The 17,036-nt window shown below is 39.5% G+C and overlaps 10 protein-coding genes across 10 annotated transcripts; 6 read left to right on the forward strand and 4 right to left on the reverse strand.

The window, feature by feature from the left end:
- Positions 1–192: 192 nt before the first annotated feature.
- Positions 193–1,177, reverse strand: KIN28 (TFIIH complex serine/threonine-protein kinase subunit KIN28; the record flags this gene model as incomplete). Its single annotated transcript, XM_018131061.1, has 2 exons — positions 193–1,091; positions 1,153–1,177. 2 exons carry the CDS (start codon positions 1,175–1,177, stop codon positions 193–195), a joined length of 924 nt encoding a protein of 307 aa, XP_017987051.1.
- A 120-nt stretch (positions 1,178–1,297) lies between these two features.
- MRF1 (Mrf1p) lies at positions 1,298–2,491 on the forward strand (the record flags this gene model as incomplete). Its single annotated transcript, XM_018131060.1, has 1 exon — positions 1,298–2,491. The coding sequence occupies one exon, from the start codon at positions 1,298–1,300 to the stop codon at positions 2,489–2,491; it is 1,194 nt and encodes a 397-aa protein (XP_017987052.1).
- A 259-nt stretch (positions 2,492–2,750) lies between these two features.
- AW171_hschr31927 (lipase ROG1 family protein) lies at positions 2,751–4,679 on the forward strand (the record flags this gene model as incomplete). Its single annotated transcript, XM_018131059.1, has 1 exon — positions 2,751–4,679. The coding sequence occupies one exon, from the start codon at positions 2,751–2,753 to the stop codon at positions 4,677–4,679; it is 1,929 nt and encodes a 642-aa protein (XP_017987053.1).
- A 16-nt stretch (positions 4,680–4,695) lies between these two features.
- On the reverse strand, positions 4,696–6,699 carry TIP20 (Tip20p; the record flags this gene model as incomplete). The annotated part of the gene is made up of 1 exon (XM_018131058.1): positions 4,696–6,699. The coding sequence occupies one exon, from the start codon at positions 6,697–6,699 to the stop codon at positions 4,696–4,698; it is 2,004 nt and encodes a 667-aa protein (XP_017987054.1).
- A 574-nt stretch (positions 6,700–7,273) lies between these two features.
- ARO2 (bifunctional chorismate synthase/riboflavin reductase [NAD(P)H] ARO2) lies at positions 7,274–8,404 on the forward strand (the record flags this gene model as incomplete). The annotated part of the gene is made up of 1 exon (XM_018131057.1): positions 7,274–8,404. The coding sequence occupies one exon, from the start codon at positions 7,274–7,276 to the stop codon at positions 8,402–8,404; it is 1,131 nt and encodes a 376-aa protein (XP_017987055.1).
- A 365-nt stretch (positions 8,405–8,769) lies between these two features.
- Positions 8,770–11,457, forward strand: CYK3 (Cyk3p; the record flags this gene model as incomplete). Its single annotated transcript, XM_018131056.1, has 1 exon — positions 8,770–11,457. One exon carries the CDS (start codon positions 8,770–8,772, stop codon positions 11,455–11,457), a length of 2,688 nt encoding a protein of 895 aa, XP_017987056.1.
- A 206-nt stretch (positions 11,458–11,663) lies between these two features.
- On the forward strand, positions 11,664–13,841 carry NUP84 (Nup84p; the record flags this gene model as incomplete). Its single annotated transcript, XM_018131055.1, has 1 exon — positions 11,664–13,841. One exon carries the CDS (start codon positions 11,664–11,666, stop codon positions 13,839–13,841), a length of 2,178 nt encoding a protein of 725 aa, XP_017987057.1.
- A 125-nt stretch (positions 13,842–13,966) lies between these two features.
- Positions 13,967–14,539, reverse strand: RPL9A (60S ribosomal protein uL6; the record flags this gene model as incomplete). The annotated part of the gene is made up of 1 exon (XM_018131054.1): positions 13,967–14,539. One exon carries the CDS (start codon positions 14,537–14,539, stop codon positions 13,967–13,969), a length of 573 nt encoding a protein of 190 aa, XP_017987058.1.
- Positions 14,540–14,824: 285 nt separating this feature from the next.
- Positions 14,825–15,778, reverse strand: IWR1 (Iwr1p; the record flags this gene model as incomplete). The annotated part of the gene is made up of 1 exon (XM_018131053.1): positions 14,825–15,778. One exon carries the CDS (start codon positions 15,776–15,778, stop codon positions 14,825–14,827), a length of 954 nt encoding a protein of 317 aa, XP_017987059.1.
- Positions 15,779–15,997: 219 nt separating this feature from the next.
- On the forward strand, positions 15,998–17,020 carry AW171_hschr31934 (short-chain dehydrogenase/reductase; the record flags this gene model as incomplete). The annotated part of the gene is made up of 1 exon (XM_018131052.1): positions 15,998–17,020. One exon carries the CDS (start codon positions 15,998–16,000, stop codon positions 17,018–17,020), a length of 1,023 nt encoding a protein of 340 aa, XP_017987060.1.
- Positions 17,021–17,036: the final 16 nt, after the last annotated feature.

Consider the following 17,036-nt stretch of genomic DNA (forward strand, 5'->3'; position numbering starts at 1 on the left):
GAAGTTCCTCTGCTCTCAGGTTTGTTAAATCTTGAATCAGTAAAATTAATAACGTGACTTTAAAATCCGGTCAGTGGACATGACCAACATAAAACTCTAAATATCTTTGCCCACAAGTATTGACTAGGAAGTCCGTTTGATATCCCATTTATTCCTTAAATGCCTATTCTATTTATTTATTTCTGACATTAACTACTTCTTGGTATACGTTGGCAGTTCCTCCGGAGCAGTAGGCTCTGGTAGTTCTAAGAAGTACTGACTCGTTAAGCACTGAACAGTATCCCAACGTATATGAGGATTCATTGTTAGCATTCCAGCGAGCAAATCAAGTGCATTTTCGGTAGCCGCGATAAACCGCGTTCTAAGTTCCTCTCTGGAAGGCGGAGGATAGAACTGAATCTTATTATAACCTGAAAATGATGATACTTCCGGCCAGTCCTTATCTGTGGGCGTCCCTAACGCTCTAAAGGTTACATCTATCTGGTCAAAATCATCCCTACCAGGTAAATAAGGAACTCGTAACATCAACTCTGCAAATATAACGCCTACTGACCAAAGATCAATGCTTGTAGTGTAGTGCTTTGCTCCAAAAAGTAACTCAGGTGCCCTATACCAACGTGTGACGACGTTAGATGTCAGATATTCATTAGGTGATGCCATACTACGTGCTAGACCAAAATCCGCAAGTTTTAACTGGCCATCTGTAGCCAGCAGCAAGTTATTTGGTTTCAAATCACGGTGAAGGATAAAGTTTCTATGGCAGTGATGTACACCTCTCAGCGTCATTAGTATCCAAGATTTAATGTCTGCTTGGGTAAATAGAATTGAAGTATCCTTAATGATCATTTCCAAATCTGCCGGTAAATACTCTAGAACCAAATTTAAATTACCAGCAGCCATGTAAACATCGACTAGCTCGATAACATTAACATGATTCATCTCCTGTAAGTACTTAACTTCACGGATAGCCGACATATCAAGCCCATCCTTGAACTGAGACGTTTTTATCTCCTTTACTGCAACAGGACGTCCATCACCTTCTCTGGTACCAAGATACACGACAGCATAAGTACCTTCACCAACTTTCTTTTCTGTAGGATCCAGTTAGTATTAAAAGCAGAGAGGATAGTTTATCCTAACATTATAGCATACCTTTTGTATACTTCTCAGCAGTCATGGCGAAATGTTTTACTCTATATTGTATGATTTAATAATGGAAAGAAAACTTCTTAGTGCATTAATGTTTTAATGTACTTCAGAACACACCAATAAAAGAAGGTGAAGAATTCCTGGGGTGATGTTGAAGATATTACTGAACCCTCGTGCCATAAGAGGAGTGACTTGGTCGCAAATAAGGTGGCAGAGCCAGGCCACTGAATTTAATGAGCTTCATTCAGTTTTAATTAAAAGAATCGAGAAGTACGTTGCTGAACTACGAGAACTTGAGAATGATATATCAACCGGAAATACTTTTGATACTCATAAAATGAAGAAGTTTTCAAGACTATCTGCTATTTCTGAAGCTTATTCTTCGTATTCAACGAATGTTTCCGCTTACCATGAATTACAAAATATAATAGAACAAGATCCCAGCCTAAAAGAAGAAGCCCAGCAGGAAATAGAGAGTCTGGTACCGACTATTAATAAGACATCCAATTCTTTGATAAAGAAACTGCTTCCTCCGCATCCTTTTGCAGAAAAACCATGTATTATGGAGCTAAGACCGGGCGTCGGTGGAATAGAAGCAATGATATTTGCTCAAGATTTGCTTAACATGTACATCAACTACGCCCAATTCCACAGATGGAAGTGGAGCATCACCTCTAAGACCAAGAACTCAAGCGGTTCGGGTATTGTTGAGGCTATACTTTGTATTGAAGAATCTGGCGCTTATGACAAACTGAAATACGAAGCTGGTGTACATCGTGTACAAAGAATTCCAGCAACAGAATCAAAGGGCAGGACACATACTTCTACCGCTGCAGTCGTGGTTTTACCTTACATGGGAGAAGAAGTAGAATCTGATGCTTACGAAAGGTCTTTTAAACCGGACGATATCAGAATCGATGTGATGCGCGCGAGTGGAAAAGGTGGGCAGCACGTTAATACCACAGACTCTGCTGTGAGATTAACCCACTATCCTTCCGGGATCGTAATCTATATGCAAGAAGAGCGTTCTCAGCACAGGAATAAGGCCAAGGCCTTCCAAATTTTACGCGCAAAGCTAGCTGAGATCGAGAGGAAGGAGAAAGAAGAGCGTGAGAGGAACGCGAGAAAAGACCAAGTCTCATCCACAAATAGGTCTGATAAAATTAGAACTTACAACTACCCCCAAAACAGAGTCACAGATCATCGTTGTAACTTTTCCATGCATGATCTTACTGCTATAATGGCTGGTGAGAGATTAGATGACTTAATTAAGGCAATGGAGGCCTATGACAGCGAAGTCCGTGCTACTAATTTACTGAACGATGTCAGCAACGATTCATAAGGGCTTAAAACGTAAAATAATTCATAAACTTCTTGTATATATTAACAAAATCAACAACCAGTACTATTGAACTTCTTATCGGACTTCCTCTGCCTTGAGCCACATAATCCTTTCATGCCTTAAAAACCAATGTCGCGATTTTATTACACTTTGAGGAAAAACCTGCTTTAACTCCAATAAGCATTTAAATACTTAATAACATACTAGATGGAACCATTCAGGCATTAGAAACTAATTACAACAGTTATAGTTAACTAATATGTCGGATATATTGTACCATTTTAAATCAGCTGTGAGGATTGGTGAGCTAGAGCGATATATCATCATCTATGATCTATACAACAACAGTGAAGCGCCGAGTAATATCCAGCTTAATTCCTTATGGTTGAAGGTTAAGAATACATCTAATTTAACTTACAGGGCAGCATATTTAATGGGCCCTTATATTCTTTACTGTGATGTTAGATCAGGCGAATACCACCATTCGCAAAAGTTATATTCCTCAGCTGATATACCGCAGTTTGATTCTACAATACAAGCCCAGCAAGAGTTTATTGCTGAGCTATCTATACATACGTTAAAGAAGCGTTACGTGTGGATTGTTGATGTTGTTAGTCAAATTATCTTTACAGCAACGACACAAGTCGGATTTGAAATCACGATTGCAACATCAAAAGATATTGTTATGGGTGATATAGAATCGGAGCCATGGGCTGGGTCTTTTAGTGAAAATTTGACTGTGAATCGCCTTACAGCTTTAGATCTTTGGAACTTGCCACAGCAGATTTTTGATGACTTTTCGAAGCCGATACACTTAGTTGTGTTAACACATGGATTACATTCTAACGTTGGAGCGGACCTACACTATTTAAAAGAACAGGTAGAAAAGTGCCAAAAGTACTACCCTAATGAGATATTAGTGGTGAAGGGATACACCGAGAATGTTTGTAAGACTGAGAAGGGTATCAAGTATTTGGGTATGAGGCTTGGTGATTACGTGACTAATACTATCTATAATCCTCGCACAAGGAAGATATCATTTATAGGACATTCTTTAGGTGGTTTGGTCCAAACATTTGCAATTGCACATATTGCGGTTAAATATCCATGGTTTTTTGAAAATGTGGAACCTGTTAACTTTATTACGTTGGCGTCACCACTATTAGGTATAGTGACGAATAATCCGGTATACGTGAACATGTTTCTATCTATGGGAATTGTAGGGAAGACTGGACAGGATTTGAGAATGCAGGTTCATTCTGGAGATAAAGTGCCGGTTCTCTACGCCTTGCCGGGTGCTGTTACTCGAGGAATCTTAAAACGCTTTAAAAAGCGTACAGTATATGCTAATGCTACGAATGATGGTATTGTCCCTCTATACTCATCATGCTTGTTGTACTTAGACCATAATGACATTAAGACTAAGCTTAAGAACACGGTAGAATTTCAGGCTGACAAACAAGATTTGTTGACGAAAACGTTCGTCAATCCTTTGGCTAAGGCAATAAACCTTTTTGCTCCTCAGACTCATGGAGACTCAGCTATTCCCAAACTATCTGTTATAGACTCTGTCATGTCAATAATTTTACCGCCATTGCCTGATAAGAAGTACTTAATGGATCCTTCATCGAAATCCGATGTTATCCTACATGACCGTATATATACGGAAAAAGACATTCCAGCGCCTACTGATCCTGACTTAGAGCAGGTTACCAATTGGGACTCGATGTCATTGAACTTTTCTAACAATGAGCAATATAAACATATCGAAGAGGAATTAGCAAAAAAATGGCATCAAGGATTAACTTGGAGAAAGGTAATTGTAAACTTGCAACCCGACGCGCACAATAACATCATCGTCCGCAGACGCTTCATCAACGCATACGGTTGGCCTGTCATTGATCACTTAGTTCAGAATCACTTTAATGGCTCAGATGGTGCCTATACGGATGACGTGCAAGAGGAGCTACGGAGCCATGATACAGAAGAAGAGGAAAGATTATGGATTAGCCGTCAGCATGAAGAAACTTTCTTTGATGTGGGGCCAACTGGTATGATTTCTTCTGTAGGGGAGTTCTTTGAGAACATTAGGAATACTGCATTTCAAAGGAATGCGCGATCAAGTTCAACTAATTCTAATGGGTCTATCCAAGACGATATATTTAGAATTCAAAATGATTTATGGTAAAAGCATCTTAGACTAATCATAACGATCTATATATCGCATCGGCAATTTCATCGCCATCTAAATGCTCTATATGCAGCAATGACCTGAGGTCATGGAAATTCTCGGGCTGGCCTTTTGATATATAATCCCTGCTCAACATTTTACGTGAAGCAGGGTCTTTTGAGAATTTTAAACCTAGGACTTTGAAATATTCTAATAAGGCCGCTTCTTTATACACCTTTGTCGATTCAAATGGTAGGTTCAGAATTTGTCTGAGGGATTGGAAGTCCACAAGAAGCTGTTGCAATCCAAATTCGCTGAATTTGTTCAGTTTCACCACATAATTAAGCATAAAATTAATAATTGTCTCCAACAAGTCTACCTTGATCCTATCCAACACATCTTGCGGTACCGTATACATTTCTAACGACCGCATCATCTTCTCGGTGAGCTTTACAGCACCGACCACTTCGGAACTACATTGCTCTGGTGGGGACGATATTGAATACCACTCATTAAATTTGAAGTAATTCCGCAACTCTGTGCTTAATCTTTTGGTACACCTGTGAACAATAGATTCTCGAACAACTACAATAGCCTTTTCATACTCTTCTGAAACTTCGTCAAAGATACAGGAATAATCAGAATTGGTAGACTTATTTATCATTTCCTTCATTTCAATAAATATATGTTTAAGTGAAAACTTCATGAAAGCGTTAGATAGTAGCGTTAAATTGTGAAGTTTCCAATATATTTGTTCCAGCTGCTGTTCTTCTGAAACATCTTTAATTGAAGATTCCTTTGATAACAGATAGGCCTTATATCTGGTTGGCAGTTGTATGAATATTTCATCCGTCAAATTGAATTTGATGGAAAACAACTCTTGGTATTCAATGTTAAAGAATGGCTCTAGGTATTGGTATATGTTCTCTAATAGCTTCACAAGGTCTGCCCCACTCTTCGATAACGATGAGTTTTTTGATGTAAGGTTTTTGAATTGCGCTTGAGCAGATTCTATTTCAAAGTTTTGCCATGCCAAAAGTGCATCCTCTGGAATTAAAGATATCAACCCTACTCCATCATACATATGAATTTTCACCAATGCGTTGTCCGTGATAAATATCTGAGAGATTAAGATGACCAACGTTTGTATGGCATCTGGTGATGTGGAATTCATCACATTGGTTAACACGGAGCTAACTTTTTGACGAACTGGATCAAGAATGTGATTAATAAATTGCTGGTGTATTAATGCCTTTGTCACGCCATTATCTTCGTCGTGGAACATCTGTATATATTTTATGAGGTTTTCATCCAAGTATTTCTCTAAGAACCTAAAATAAGTCTCAATAGACTTCTTTTCTGCATCAAAAGATGGATTAGCAAAATGATAGATGAACTTAATTCTAAAATTGTTGGCCAAACTGACGAAGTTCCAGTATTGTTCATGACTTGGCTTAGGGAGAATTAAATGCGAAAGTTGGAATAAAGAGCTAGACTTACTCCTTAAATCAGCAACAACCTTCTCATCATTTAAAAACTCTTGAGTGTCACATCTCTTTTCTAGAAGGACCTTTTCAAAATCCGCTTTTAGACTTGTTGCATGAATTGTAACAATTTCATTAAATCTTTCTACCAAAGCGGATGCTAATGGTGAATCAGCAATTGGTTCCAATTTTTTATGTATTTGCTTCATCTTATCCTCGTCAAATTCGGTAGCAACATCCAATTCATTCGAGATACATTCTATATTCCCTACCGTTCTAAGTTGCTGCTCGCATTCGTCTCTTGTTTTCAACAGTAACTCCACATTTCTCAGGACTTCTAAATCACCGTACTTTTCACGTAACTCATACACATCCTCCAAGCGCTCAACCTTGGCTATTTGTTCAGCAATGCCCGTTAATTTTTGGGTGACTGTATCGAATTCGTCCAATAGGTCTTCCTGCTCATTGACGCAGCTGTGTAGCTCTTTCGCAATAGCATCGCGTTCCTTTTCAATTTCAGCAATTCTTGTATCCAAATCAAAATGCTTCTCCATACTTCTATTCAGTAGCTAGCTTTGATTATGGTCTTTACAGTCAACCAAATCAAGGTACGCTTTAAACTACCTAAATAAACGCGGACATTTCGTTAACAATGATAACCTCTTCCTGCGTTATCATTGGAATGGAGGTGTTAACTTACAATCTATTATCATCAAGTGGGTTGCTTACCAAAGATTATTTCACTGTTTTCAGCTTTATATAGACTTTATACTTTGTTTTTATATAGACTTTATACTTTGTTTTGTTTTCAAATACCTTAACTATTAATTACAGAAGTGACCTCTAGTTTCGAAAATAACGATTGATCAAAGCTATCCACAATAAAGCGGAAAAACTGGTGTTGCAGCTTGCACTAAGACGATAATAGGTAATGCAATATTTCCTCCAATACCGCCTAATGTTACTCTTAAGTAAATTTATTGTACCACGTGACTAATCTAATGTGATTATGTCATACTAAATTTCAGAAGATGATTCACTTTTTAACGAAACTATATTAGTAGGAATATAAATATCGGTTCTAAAATTTACTGTTCCAGCTCTCGCATATCCGCTAAAGAGTTCAAGATGTCTACGTTTGGCCAATTGTTTCGGGTAACCACATATGGTGAGTCTCATTGTAAATCGGTTGGATGCATCGTCGAAGGTGTTCCTCCGGGCATGTCATTGACAGAGGAGGACATCCAACCACAGTTGACAAGAAGAAGACCTGGTCAGTCGAAGTTATCTACTCCTCGTAATGAAAAGGACAAGGTAGAAATCCAATCAGGTACTGAGTTCGGCAAGACTCTAGGTACTCCTATCGGTATGATTGTTAAGAATGAGGATCAACGTCCTCATGATTACGGTGAGATGGATGAGTTTCCAAGGCCTTCGCATGCAGACTTTACATATAGTGAAAAGTATGGAATTAAAGCATCCTCTGGTGGTGGTCGTTCTTCAGCAAGGGAAACGATCGGAAGAGTTGCAGCTGGAGCGATTGCCGAGAAAGTTCTACAGCAAATTTCAAAAGTTGAAATAGTTGCATTCGTCTCTCAAATTGGTGCTATTAAGATGAATAGGGACCCTTTCAACCCAAAGTTTCAAAACTTGTTGAATACTATAACCAGAGACCAAGTTGACTCTATGGGACCTATAAGGTGTCCTGATGTAACGGTTGCAGAAGACATGGTTAAAGAAATTGAAAAATACAGAGGCCAAAAAGACTCTATTGGTGGTGTTGTCACCTGTGTAGTTAGAAATCTACCTACTGGTCTTGGTGAACCATGCTTCGATAAATTGGAAGCCATGTTGGCACATGCTATGCTTTCCGTTCCAGCTTCTAAGGGTTTTGAAATAGGTTCGGGGTTCGCAGGTGTAGAACTTCCTGGGTCTCAACTCAATGATCCATTTGTGTTTGACCCTGAGGTTAACAGATTGAGAACAAAGACCAATAATTCAGGTGGAATCCAAGGCGGTATCTCCAACGGCGAGAACATTTACTTCTCTGTTCCATTCAAGTCTGCCGCTACAATTTCCCAAGAACAAGCTACCGCACGTTACAACGGTACTGAAGGTGTATTGGCTGCTAAGGGCAGACACGATCCATCAGTCACCCCAAGAGCAATTCCTATAGTCGAAGCTATGACTGCTTTGGTATTAGTAGACGCACTATTGATACAAAAGTCTCGAGAATCACTAAAAGGGATAGTCCATTAAACTTTTAAATAGCTTTAAAGCTCATCTTATTGACTGTTATTTTCGTTATTTAGTATTAGTATAGAAAGTAACACCGCCATGTGGTGAACGTTTGCGGAAGCGGCAAAAACATATTTAGGTTGCTGAAAAATGTTATGGCTAGCCAAAACCGAAAGTTATTTAGATTAGGAATACCACTTCCAATTCCAATGATCAATCATGTATCTGTAATAATGTTTTTGTAGTTTTTCTATTTTTGGTTTTTCGTTATGAAGACGCGTTTCTCTACAATATTTATGTAGAATAATAAACAATTAAACACTTGGCATAAATTAGACTATTAATCTCCAGGTAAAGTCTGCCACTCAATTAGGCGCTGTAGCAATATGCAACACTCATTACCAAATGTACCATTTAAGGTCAAAGCTCGATATTCGTGGCCCGGTGAACAGAGAAAGGATCTAGGCTTCCTTGAAAGCGATATTATTGAAGTTACAAAAGTTACGGGCGATTGGCTATACGGCCACTTGCTACGTAATAAGAAGAGTGGATACTTTCCCTTTCACTATGTGGAGCTGTTGCAAGGAACTTATGGCAACTTCGACCCTCAACTGAGGCAAGCGAACGTTAATGCAGCCAAACTACCAACAATCGTGGCTCTAGAAACTCAAGCTACTGATGATATGGCTTCATTGGATACACAAAGGGAATCTAAGAAAGCAGCTATTAGAGATGATGGTAAACAGGCTATAGAAGGGAGTGGACCACAATTATCTAAGCATGCAGAGAAATATGGTGTTGAGCACATTAGTAAGAAACATGACCCAATGCCTACAATTTGTGATATATCTGGCCCAGTTAATCCTAGCAAAGATCCTAAGAAGATTAATGAAGCTCATAATATCAATAAGGACTCGAATAATGATCGAGAGTCGCGTTACAGATCTGGTCATCTAAAGACAAAACATAATCCAACGCGTTTAAAACAAAATAGATATTCAGATCTACCACCGTTGCCCCCAATGCCAAACTTACCTGATATTAAGAACATGATCAAGAAAGGATTACCGGGTCCCGCCAGCGGAAGGGAATCTCAGGTCGAAAACGTGACAAACACGAGGAAGCCACGAAAGGTAGCCGCGGGAATTGAAACACAAAATCCTTCCTACTACCGCAAGCATGCTGAATTTTATGATGGATATGTACCTTCTCGAGCAGATGTTTCTTCATCGGTTTTTGATCGGTCGAAATTCATGGACGAATCCTTAAACAACAGTGAGGATAGTTTTGCCTATATGAGCGACTTTAGTGCTACTAGTGCTGGTAGTCTTCTAAGACATAGGTTTGCAAGGTCATTTGCGGCTTCATTCCATAGATCTCAAGACCTTACAGATCTGGATGTGTATGACAGCTTAGCAATAATGAACTCCATTTCATCGTGCAACTCACCTAAAGCTTTAAATAAAGAGACCCCGGTTGCTGTCACTGCAGCGAACACTAAAACGCCGAATAACTACCCCAAACTTCCAGACATGACAAATTTGCATATATCGTCCAATGAAGGCTTCGAATGGCTTCAGGCCCAGGTCCACATTAAGAGAGCGAAGTCAATAACGGCACGTGAGAAAAGGGATAGGGAAATAAGAACTCTATCTGCAAACTCTGAGATTGTATTGCGTCCTCATGATTACATCAATCAAGAAATTAATACAAATGAGGTGTATCACGGTGAGAAACCTGGACTGGTTGACATAGACATCAAATCAATGGACAAAGAAAAGGTCGATAAGCAAACCCGAGAGTTCTGTAAGCGAAATGAAACCATTGACCTCGAAAACTTCTCAAAATCCGGCCTCATATCTGGATATAAAACTGACATAGAGCGACTAAGGGCAATATTCATATACTGCACTGAGTTTTTTAAATTGGTGGATGACAACGGCAAAACTGACTTTGAACAAGCGCCAAAAAACCTGGATTCAATTATGCAATCCAAGCGCTGCACTCCATATGAATTGACTTGGATATTTAAACTCATGGCTGATAGCCTTGGTATCAAATCAGATATAATACTTGGATTTTTGAAAACTCCTAATACTGATAATATGACCTTTAAATTTAATCATTGTTGGCTCCGTATTGTTGTTAACCAAGAAATGAGATTTGTTGACGTAATCCTGGGAAACATAACTAACCCAATACACGAATACATTAACAATAAGAAACAACTTGAAGCCCAGGACTTTTATTTTTTGACTGAGCCTCTTCAGTTGATTTATTCACATATACCTCATTATTACGAAGAACAACATATTGTGCCCGCGGTTGATAAGTTTATCGCACATTGTTTGCCCCTTGTATTCCCATCGTTTTTTATAAACGACTTACAACTCTATAAGTTCAATTTGGGGCTATGTGATTTGCATAACTCTGAGGTTTTTGAGTGTTCCTTAAAGGTTCCATCAAACGTAGATTTGCTGGCGTCAGTAGTGGTAGAAGGGAAATACGCTGAAAAATACGAGAACAAAGAATTGGCCCTAGTGCAATATAAGCATCATAAACGAACTAGGATTGCATGCATAAAAGCAGTTTTACCACCTAAAACTCATAGCGCTATTCTTCACATTCATTCAGGCGTAAATGGCTTTGGATTAGGTAACCTATCTTTGGCACCATTGTCTATGATTGTTCCATTGTCCCACGACGGTAATTCCCAGGACTATGAATATGTAGTCAGGGTATCCTCAAAGGGAACCAATGATGTGGACCTATACATCAACCAACCTCAAAACAAATATCTCTTCCACAACCGCTCCTACACTTTTGAGGTGGACCAAAATCCACGAGACAGCGTATGCTACAACCCAGCGGACTCATTCACTAGCCACGAAAGGCATATTTTAATTCAATCACCCACTGGTGAGATTTACAAACTGCAAAAGACTAGTCCTAACGAAGTGTTTAGTTTATGGACAGCTGAAATACACATCCAGGATGTTGGCACTTGGCTTGGCATAATCACTACAGCTACCGAACAAGCGGGCTCGGTTTTTGCCAAATGGACATCCATATGACTCTTGTAACCTAAATATACTCAATTGACACTAGAATCCATCAAATGACTTCAAATGTTTAGCGAAATAGTTCTTAATATTGAACTTCCCGATGACCTCTTTCAATATTGTAAGAAAAAAAGTCGAATTTATTTAACATAATAAATAAACACCAAGAACATCAGTAACATCAGTAAGTATAACTTAATCTAAGGAAGACATCTGTAATGGAACGAAGCGAATTAGAATCGACTGAAATACTTAAGAAGTTTGCAGCGGTATTAACAGAATATCAGAATTCTGTCATTCGTAATTATGATATTCAAGACCCTTTTCAATTTGTTCAGGAGTACAGATCTATTGCAGGCGAAGCCGCGCTAAATTATGTTAAATCTTCATCTTCTGAGCAAAATTATAATGAAGTTGGAAACTATGAATTAGAAGCCAAACTATGGTATTTGGTAGATTTATTATTTTCATTTAGAACTTCAGAAGATACGGGTGTGAAGGTTTCAACGCACGATTATAATTCAGATGCTGCATTCAAGAAGGAGTTATTACAGAGAGATCGTTCTTTATATGAGATATGGCTAATTATAGCGTGGATCCAAGACAACCTTGCTCTTCCTTCTAGACCGGAGTCTTTGCCGACAACTAAATGGTCTCATTCTATGATTTCAGGTAGTTTGAAAAGTAGTGATTCAGATTATCCACTTCGTGAAGGTCGCGAGAAGATTGATGTTAGGGATTTAGAAGAAGACCATACGTTTTTTAAGTATATCTATGAGCTTATTTTGGCAGGAAAATATAACGAGGTCAGGCAAGAATGCGAATACTGTGATAATTTAACCTTAAGTATGATAATGTGTGGTCTGGAGGATTATGTTGATCCAAAAAAGGACTTGGAATTAGCAGAAGATTATGATTCACAGCAAGGTATACAAAAGCATGCTCTGTGGAGAAGGGCCGTCTATGCTTTATCCCAAAACCCTGCTATTGATAAATACGAAGCTGCTATCTACAAATTCTTGGCAGGCGACATCCCCCAGCTCGAAGCGGAAGAATTTAACTGGGATAAAGAATTCCTAGTTTATTTAAATCAGTTGTGGAACGTAACAATTGAAAATTACCTTTTGGGCAAAGGTCGTATTAATAGCGAGGAGCTAATTATTGCAATGCCATCGCAACCTTTAACTTTACCAAATATTCTGAACATTGTGGCCTCTAAACACATGGAAGAGAGTAAGCACCCTATTCGAGTTTTAATAGGTTCAGTTATTTTGAACACAATTCCGTCTGTGATCAAATCTTTTGATGATATATTGCTAGATATCGTAAAGGGCGTCGAAAGTGAGCAAAGCTTGATGCTCGAACCATATCTGCTAAGAATTTTGACACATTTAGTGATATTTATGGATAAGGTCTGTCCAAATATGATTGCTGAGGATGACAAATCCAATCTAATTACAAAATACATTTCCTTGCTTACATTCTATGAACAATACGAATTGGTTCCTGTATATATTAGTTTCTTGGGTGAAGAAGATGCAATGGAAGCCTACTCGTACTTCTTATCCAATCTAAAGCAACCTGAGGTCAGGCAACGGCAATTGGAATTAAGCCACTACTTACAACTTCCAACTGCTAACATATTGAGAAGGACTGCCCAACGGACATTTAACGACACAGAATCACACTACGTCCCCAAAAACGTTATTGAGGTTACTTCTGAAGTGACAAGCACAGATGAGCACCTAATTTCTGCGGTGGATTGGTTGCTGGAGGGAAGACTTTATACAGATGCTGTGGAATCTATCGTGGCGCTTTCCAGAAGGTTTTTACTCAATGGAAAAGTATCCTCTCTAGAGACTTTTTTCAGTAAGCACTCTTTTGATGAAATAGTTAAGAGCTACGAACTAGATCAATTGGCTGCAAAAGATGACAATGCTGAGGATAAGCTAATTAAGGAACTTAACGAGTATTGCAGTCTCATTGCCACTTTCAAGAAATACAAGGAATGGGAAACCGCTCAAAGCAATCATGTGCCGGATTCAAATATCACAGCACTGTTAAGACAGTTCCAAGATCTTTCGACTTCACTTCGGAACCTTGCATCCACATTTTTAGTTGATTTAGCTGAAGATGCCGATATCGACCAGGAAGATAAAACTATTTTGCACAGTATAAGGTCATTGTACACTCCTTATCTAATTATTGTGCTCCATGCCTGCTATGTCAAGGCAGCAGATACTCTGAAGATAAAATCTTTTCTACAAGAAGCCGTTAATCTGTCGGTACTGGTAGCTAACGAAACGGATAAGATTTATCTTCTTTTCCAGGCCAATGGCAACCTAAACGAGTATCTGCAGTTGGTTGCGAAAGCTGTCGCCCTTCTTGGACAGTAAAATAACGGTATATAGCACATAGAAAGCTAATGCATATCTCGAGATACAAAACTGAAGTAGAGATTATGAGATTAAGTACGATGACATAAACTATTTATGAATAATAAACATTGTCAATAGGAAATCTAATCTTGTTCAATGAGACCCTTTTCGGAAACGTAGATACCATCCAAGAACTTTCTGATATCCTTGTTTCTGGCACGACAGATTTGTTGAATGTCGGCAGCATTTTGAGAGACGTTTTCGATGGAGTTACCGGACAAGACGATCTCGTCCTTTACGTTGGTTGAGAACTCAACAGTGACACCTTCTCTAACTGGCACAGATCTGACCTTCTTGTCACCCAAGTAGTTTCTGATTTCGATGAATTTAGCACCATCCTTTTCAACAACGTTAACGTTGATTGGGAAATGCGCGTAGACGTATCTCATCTTGTACTTGTAACCCTTAGTAACACCAGTGATCATGTTGCTAACCAAAGATTTGACAGTTCTCAATGCGGCAACGTGCTTCTTGTCACCATTGTGGACAGTGATAGTGAGCTGTCTGTCGGAGACCTTGTTGAAAGTAACATCGACGTGCTTCAAGTTCTTTTCCAAGTAACCTCTTGGACCAGTAACCTTTACAATTCTGGACTTGATGTTAACGGTAACACCTTGTGGAATGTCCAACACTTGGTCAGTTTGAATGTACTTCATTTCTTATACTTGCCTCGACCTATCCTGAACCTACGCGGCTACCACCAAACATCTTAGACGTGTGTGATAATTGGAGCCCGTACACGGTACGTGCGGTGGAAATTCCACACGATGGGCTGGACAGTTTGCGTCGCCGTTGAGAATGATAAGATCCCATTTCGTGTCGTGTATTACACCCACACATCGTACAATTATGTGCGTATAGTTCTGTGCGGAAAAGTATGGAGAGTTTTAAAAACAAACCACCGTACATCACATAAGTAATAGATGGACAGTCATACGTGTTTAGTGTAGGTCGTTCATCATACGCTGGAGTTTACTCATAACCCTGTCCCTATGAATAGCAATTGGGTCGTCTTCGTCTGTTGGGCTAAATTGGTGTCTCTCAAATGATTCTATATCGGATTGAGGGCGTTGGTAGTATTCTTGTTCGTTGTATTCATCTTGTTCAGCCTCTACATCTAGGTCAACGTAGTTTGTGGTATTAAGCGAACTTAAAAGGTTAGGCTCGGCGGCTAGCGTGTTGAATAGAGGTTCGTAGTCCTCAGATGGCTGCATTGGGTCCTGAATTTCTTCTAGCTCCTGTTCTAGCACAAGAACGGAGTTATCGGTGTTCTGTTCGTCGTTCTCGCTGTCGGAGCCAAACAGTATAGACCTGTCATCGTCCTCATCTTCAGGGTAGTCATTCCGGTAGTAATCCTCGTCGTTGGAGTCTTCGTCGTCTGAAAGCTGCTGGGAGTCTGATACTTCCTCCGGCTCTAATACACTTGCACCAAGGTCTTCGACAATGCGGATATAGCCAACGGTACCCTTATCGAATACAAATTCGTCTTCTGAAACAATCTCCCTAATGTATATATCATAAACGTAATCCAAACTAGGAAGTTCTGTGACCGTAGGCTGGTTGCTATACCGTCTCCGTGGCTTTTTTATAGTCCCAGAAGACGGCTGTTTGTCATTCAGCTTTAAGTAGTTTTCCAACATCTCTGTAATCTCCAGCGGAAGGGGCTCTTCCGAAGCAGCAGCCTTGGGCTGCTCTAATATAAACACTTTATCTTTATCATTCTCAGATAGCTGCAGCAGTGGCGTGTCTTCCTCACTCTGAAAATCCACGGTTTTTGAAAGCTTGAACACATACTTTCCCTTCTTATTTGACCGTTTCTCCTCCAAAAGTAGTGCTTGTAATGAATCTTCATCACGCCTACGCTTGACCCTAATAACTTCCGGGGTCTGATTCATCCCAACTGGTATTTTAGTTTAAAACAACCTCAATTAGATGTCAGGGTGGGCCGATGTCCCTTTTGCTTTATTGCGACATCATTTGCATGTTTCTGCGAGTTAAAAAAACTACAATGACATTGGAAGTGACAGTGTTCAAAAAATAAAATGATTAATTGTTTTGTGACAAAGTGCCTTAAAGTGATAAACCGAGTTTAATCATTCATAGGAGGACCGTAAATGATATCATTTGAGGGGGGGGACGATCTGCTACCTAGAGGCAATGTATCACGTTTGGGTGTTTCCAGTTTGGATGATATCCAGTGCAATCGCTGGGAATCAGCTTTCATCTCTAGCTGGAAGATACTAGCAGCAAAAATAATCGACCTTGCAATTCCAATTGTAGGACTTCGCTTAGACCCATCGAAAGATGTTGCGTTGGTCACGGGAGGTTCCGGTGGGTTGGGAAGGCAACTTGTTTCAGAGTTACATAAAAAGAGAATAATTACGGTTATTTTAGACATTGTTCCTCCATCCGGTTTAGAGAAGTGTAGTAATATACATTTTTATCCCTGTGATATCTCAGCTCCAAAAATAATTGCAGACGTTCATCAGAAGATTTTGAGGGAAGTTGGCCAAGTTACGATATTGATAAACAACGCTGCCATCACGTCGGATCATACCTTAGAATCAGTTGATAACGATAGGATAGAAAAAATAATCCATGTTAACCTACTTGGGGCCTACTCTTTGATAAGGGAATTTGTACCCTCAATGCTTGAAGTTGAGCGAGGATACATAGTAAACATTGCGTCGGTCTTGGGGTTTGTATCGCCTGCGAGACTTACCGCGTATGGTGCGTCCAAGGGCGGTTTAATTGCATTACATGAGTCACTTATAGCAGAATTAGAGCAGCACATGCTAATAAACATAGTTAATCCTGCCTATCCGCCATTAGTGAGACGTAGGGGTACCATAAGGAGTTTACTAGTATGTCCGGGGAAGATAGATACCAAGATGTTTGACAATGCACAGTCACCATCCAAAATAATCGCGCCGGATTTGGATCCTGAGTATCTTGCCAAAGAAATTGTGAAAGCCATCGAAAATAATAGGTCTGGAACCCTTAAGCTACCCTATTATACGAATATGATGTCCTATTTTAAGGCGTTAGATTGGCCTTGGTTTACCCTCTTTCGAGTAAAGTCCGGTGTAGACACAATAATTTCTGAAAGGCCAGAGGCAGCAACTCCCGAGGAATAGCTCGCCACTTGAGTTT

The sequence above is a fragment of the Eremothecium sinecaudum genome, chromosome III (assembly GCF_001548555.1).
Source record: "Eremothecium sinecaudum strain ATCC 58844 chromosome III, complete sequence".
NCBI lineage: Eukaryota > Fungi > Ascomycota > Saccharomycetes > Saccharomycetales > Saccharomycetaceae > Eremothecium > Eremothecium sinecaudum.